The sequence below is a fragment of the Equus asinus genome, chromosome 21 (genome assembly GCF_041296235.1).
Source record: "Equus asinus isolate D_3611 breed Donkey chromosome 21, EquAss-T2T_v2, whole genome shotgun sequence".
Lineage (NCBI taxonomy): Eukaryota > Metazoa > Chordata > Mammalia > Perissodactyla > Equidae > Equus > Equus asinus.
The window spans coordinates 37,027,050-37,033,049 of NC_091810.1; the positions used below are offsets into that span (position 1 = coordinate 37,027,050).

Here is a 6,000-nt window from a genome sequence, read left to right on the forward strand (position 1 = left end):
AGATCTGGAAAGCCACTTTCTGTGGCCTAAATTCTTAGAAAGGAGACACAAGTAGCAGATTTAAAGGTTTTATTAGAAGTTGGCTTTTACAACAGGCTTAAATACTGACTTGTGTGTAAGTCTTTAGAGGCAAGTTTTTGTAGCATTTTACCTTTGCAGTCCTGAAGGAAGGGATGGCACAGATAACCTCTTGATGGTTCTCCTGGCCTGGAGAGGTGTATTTCCTCGGGTTATTTCCTCTGTCTCTGCTCCTACAACATAAAGTTGTATAGTCGCTTAGAGAGGGGAAAAAAAAGAAACTGTAAGGATCACAATTATAGACATATTCTTCCTATTAGAAAATATTCTGAAAAGACGGTATTCCATGCTGCCTCAGTAGCTTTTTTTCTTTGCGGTTAAAAATCAAAAATGGATTTGCTTTTCTGAATCTTACACTTTCTCCCGAACATTTGCCTTTTCTTGGGATCATGACCTCAGTAGTCACCAACCCATCCTGACAAGGTGCTGACCTCTCTGTCTTTGAGGCTTCAGTTTTGCTCTCCATTGCTTTTCCCTTTAACTACTGTGGAATTAGAAAAAGTAACCATCTAACGTGTAAGGTGACCCCTTGAGTATTCCTTGTTGATTGAAGCAAAGTTGAAATCTAGTCTCCAGCAACGTGGCTCAAAGCTCATTCACACACCATCTTAATAGTTTTTCCCATGTTTCAGCAGCCATGTGAACCCTGGACTCCTTAATATATTTCTTTATATCAGTTCAATTCTTAATGCAAGAAACGCATTTATAAAGGAAATCTTAAAACACCATAAGTTGAAAACCAGTGTCAAAAATAGGCATTAGGATTAATATGGTAAAAATAAAACCATGTTATTGCCTGCACAAGGCACTAAACTTGAGGTCACTCTCCTTTTTGTTAAAAAAGAAAAAGGAAGGAAATGAGACTTTTTCCTTGATGTATTCGGAGAGATTGACAGGAGCACTAGGGAAAAGATGTTTGCAATTTGCTCTGTGTTTCAGTGTCTTCACACTGTGCGCAGCACCTAAAATCTTGTCCTGCTTGAGGTCTGTCGAGGACTTCCCTGGGAGCCATGGCTCCTCATTTCAATGAATGGTGGCTCCGCCTCCAAAGCAGGTGGTCAACCCAGGGACACTTCCTTCTCTCCCACTCTCCACTGTCCAGCTCTTTCCCAAATCTTACAACTTCTACATATGAATGTTTCTCTCTTTATCTCCCCAGCCCCGCTGCCATGAGTAACCGAAGCTAATATCATCCCTTGCGTGAACAAATGTAAGAGCCTGTTTATTGTTCTTCCTGCACCTGCTCTTGCCTTCCTCCAATCCAGTCTCTACTCTGCAGCCTGAGCTAGCTTTTTAAAATGTAAATCAGATTATATAAATCTCCAGCTTGAAAGTATTTGATGGTTTCTTCTCACTCTTGGGAGAAAGTTAAAAATTCTTAATGTGGTTTACAATACTCTTACCACTTTATTCACTAGCCTCTCCCTGGCTGGATTACTCTCATTTCTTAAATATGCCCAGTGCTGTCTGGATATCAGGACTTGAGTATGCTCTCCCCTCTTCCTGGGAAACTGTTATCCCCACTCATTCCTTATCTGACCCTAGCTGTCCTTCCGGTCTCAAGTGAGTTGGCCCTTCCTCAGGGAGTTCTTTCTGGAGCCCTCTCCCCTAAAGTATAGAGCACACAGATGTGTTTCCATAGTGCCCTGTACTTCTGCTTTGCATCAGATGTAATCATCTGTATAATGTTGGAATGTCCTTATATACTATAACTCCATGAGGACAGGGACCGTGTCTGTTGTATCTGCTACTCTATCCCTAATAGTGTGGTTAGAGTACAGGAAGTATTTAGCAAATATTTGTTTAAAAATGTTATGAGGGTCAACAGGGAAGAGCAACTGTCTTTGAGCCACAGCTGAGACAGGGTCATATTATTTGAGTTGCAGCCTGAGGACGGGCAAGTTTTCTGGAGAAATCTTAGTGTAGAGATTTTGCACTCCAACTAGGATGAAAATAAGCCAATGCACACGGATGAGGAGGAGGAATTTCGTCCTCTTTTCCTTCTGGACTCTGCAACTCCAGCCCCATCAGTATAGAAGCATGTCTTCTTTGTTATTTTCAACAGAAATAGATAGGTCAATCCATACCAGGTAATTGCTAGATGCTTGGATGCTTGCGTTAGTGACTGCTTTTTCCAGAAGACAGAGTGTGTTTGAAAGGACAATCAGTCAGCTGGAAGACATCAGTTTTGTTTTTTTTTTCTGGAAAAAGTATTCACCAGGTTTATAGCCTTATCCCTGTGTGAAATGTGAGGTTGTATGTGGATTCTCTACATATACATAAGGGCTGTATATGTTTCCTGATACTGTGCTGTAAAGGACATTAAAAAGGTACACAGGATATTTAGGGCAGTGAAGTCATTCTGTATGATATTGTAATGGTGGATACATGATACAACATGATGAGTTTTTCAAATCCAAAGAATTCTGCAGGGCAAAAGGTGAACCCTAATGTAAACTATGGACTTTAGTTAATGATATGTCAATATTGGTTCATCAGTTGTAACAAATGTACCATACTAAGGCAAGATGTTAATAATAGAAGAAACTCTGAGGGTGGGGTAAGGAGACATATGGGAACTAACTTGGTATTTTCTGCTCAATTTTTCCCGTAAACCTAAAACTGCTCTAAAAAAATAAGGTCTATCAGTTTAAAAAAGCTACAGAGGAGAATGCTAATATTAGTGGTATTGTTACTCATCACTCATAGGACGCCCCAAAACAGCATTACCACATTGCAAGAAAGACTTAAAGTTAACAGTTCAAATGTTGATTCTTCCACAAAGTACATGGGAAGTAGATACAATAAAATAAAATGTCCTTTGTTACTTACCATCATAAATTTTATTCATAGAATTCTCACCACACCCTCCACTGTTGGAAATAGCCATTTGAAAGGCCGCATCACTACTTTCTCCAGAAACAAAACAAAAAAATCCCACTTTAGATTTTCTACTGTGTGTAGGTATATATGCATATACATATATACTTATGTATGCTTATATATTTAAATAAAAAGTGACTTTTGACTGATTAAATCACTGATTACTTGGACTGGGAGGGACCTCAAAGGCAATCTAATTCAGAGCCTCTCAAAATGTATGTACATACGAGTCACCTGGGGATCTTTCTAAAATGCAGATTCTGACTCAGGACACCTGGGTAGGGCCTCAGATTCTGCATTCCAGACAAACTCTCAGGAAATGCCATACTTTGGGTAGCAAAAGAAATCCATTCTAATTTCATTATTCCTCTTGGCCTTGACGCTTAACCACATACTGCCTTTGATTACCATTCTGTGAGAGCTTTCTCATTCTTGGTTTGGTAAATAACTTGGGCGATGGGAGCTCCTTGACAAGCCTAGGAAGAAGACTCTGCGTGTTGGAAAGGAGGGTTTCCCTGTGGCTGGTGGAGCCTGCTCCGCTGGGACTTGCTGGCTTGCTTCTATACTTGCATGACAGCATCCTCCCCCAAACAGTCTTCACTTTCTTCATCAATTTTTTTTCTGATTTTGTTGGCTTTCATGAAATTCCATGTCATTATCACTGGATGATTCTTCTTTGGGGACCAATATATTCTGTTTTACTAAGTTGATAGACACAGCTCTATGCCATCTAAACAAAATAAAAATAATCTGTATTAGGGAAATTGAAAAGTTAGAAATGAATGATTTAAATCATTAAAATTCACATTGCAAATGTTAACAAATTATATAATTCTCAAAAATAAAATTGAAGACTAGGAATCAAATCACAGGAAAACGAAGCCAGAGCAACTACTTGGTGTTTTGTCACCAACCTGTAATAAGTGCATTCTGGCCACCAGCTCATTTAATCCTCATATCAGGTAGGTTATATTTTTATCTTCATTTTGCTAGTGAGTAAACTGAAACATTGAGAGGTTAAATTAATTGGCCAAGCATAGAATGCAGATTTTAATCCTGGTTTATGACTGTTAGAATATATTACCTCATTTGGCAAATAGGCAATCTTATTTCAATGATGATTTGAGATAGTTTTTGCTGAATCTGGGGGCTCCAAGGCTACAGTGATGAGTGATGAGAGTCTGCTAGTGTAGTTAATAAAGAATATAGTCTCTTAGGGCTGGCCCAGTGGCTCAGCAGTTAAGTGTGCACATTTCGCTTTGGTGGCCTGGGGTTTGCCAGTTCAGATCCTGGGGGTGGACATGGCACAGCTTGGCATGCTATGCTCTGGCAGGCGTCCCACATATAAAGTAGAGGAAGATGGGCACAGGTATTAGCTCAGGGCCAGTCTTTCTCAGCAAAAAGAGGAGGATTGGCAGCAGTTAGCTCAGGGCTAATCTTCCTCAAAAAAAAAAAAAAAAAATATATATATAGTCTCCAATGTCCCATAAATGCTGTATTTACATAGAACATTCATTTAGACAGAGTAACTCTAAGCTCATATTTCCCAAATTCCAAATAGTCATATTCCATCTTCATCGTTTGGCATATTTTGGTAATAAAAATAGATAACCTTTCTTAATAGCTGTCTATGCGGTAAACACTTAATAAGTTCTTCATACATATTATGTAACTTAACCCTCATACTGTCATCTCTATTTTACAAATAAGAAATTAAAGCTTGGAAAGATTAAATAACTTATGCCCAGACAATCTGATCCCAAGATTTGTGTTGTTATCCTCTGTGCTAGAGTGAACATCCCCCATTCCATGACACCATTATTTACCTAGTATTCTTCCTCAATTAAATGTTTTTTGTTAGTCTTATCCAGAGCAATAATATCCATAAAATCTCAGGGATTTTTAAAAATTAAACTTTATTTTGAGATAATTATAGTTCCACATACAGCTGTAAGAAATAATACAGGGAGATCCTCTGTGTATTCTTGACACAGTTCACCCCAATGGTAACCTCTTGAAAAACCACAATACATTATCACAACCAGGATACTGACATTGATGCTGTCAAGATACAGAACGTTTCTATCATCACAAGGGTCCTTTGTCTTCTATAGCCATACCCACTTCCCACTCATCCCTACCTTTTCCTTAACCCTCGGCAACCACAAAGCTGTCGTCCAGGTGTGTTACTTATGTCCTTTGAAGAATGTTACATAAATGGAATCACACAGTATATAACCTTTTGGGATTTACTTTTTTCACTTAGCATAATTCCCTGGAGATTCATCCAAGTTGTCATGTGTATCAATAATTTGTTCCTTTTTGATTGCTGAGTAATATTCCATGATGTGAATGTACCACACTTTTTCTGACCATTCACTCATTGGAGGATATTTGGGTTGTTTCCAGTTTGGGGCTATTATGAAAAAAGCTGCTATAAACATTTGTATACAGGTTTTTGTGTGAATATAAATCCTCATTTCTCTGAGTGAAATCCTAGCTTTTATATTACATTATGTCCTGTTTATTATATATGTAATATACATTTCTTACGTGGATGTAAGTACATTCAAACCATTAAAAAATTTTCTTCATATACTACCTAAAATCTCTCCAGTACCACCAGTAGCATGTCTATTATCCTCCAGGATAACACTGTTCTAAACTGGACCTAAATCATCCAGCTTCTCTGTAATTATACATGGAACGTAGTTCAGTAAGAGCCCAGGCACTGGAGTTAAATAGTCTCGGTTGAACCTAGCACCACACTGCCTAGCTGTGTGATCTTAGGCATGTTATTTAACCTCTACAAGCTTGGGTTTTCTCATTTGAAAATGGGTGTATTATTCTCAGAAATGTGCAAATAAAAGGAAATAATTTACAGGTTTGGAACCTAATGAAACATTCAATAAGTGATAGCTTGTATTACCACGTGGATCAGATCTGTGTGGGAAAAATGTAAAAGGCAAGGGAGACCTTGTGGGCCAGCAGCCTCCCTTCTGGGATCAGGACATAAGTTCTGCCAGCTGTATGTGCTCA

General features: G+C 38.5%; 1 protein-coding gene across 1 annotated transcript in view; it reads right to left on the reverse strand.

Moving 5' to 3' along the window:
* Window positions 1-3,750, reverse strand: part of C21H3orf49 (chromosome 21 C3orf49 homolog) — a gene marked incomplete at its 5' end in the record, with an annotated part of 8,914 nt that extends 5,164 nt beyond the window's left edge. The window contains 3 exon segments of the mRNA XM_044755406.2: window positions 152-275; window positions 3,370-3,573; window positions 3,576-3,750. Coding sequence (XP_044611341.2) covers window positions 152-275; window positions 3,370-3,573; window positions 3,576-3,750 — 503 coding nt within the window.
* Between the last annotated feature and the right edge of the window lie 2,250 nt (window positions 3,751-6,000).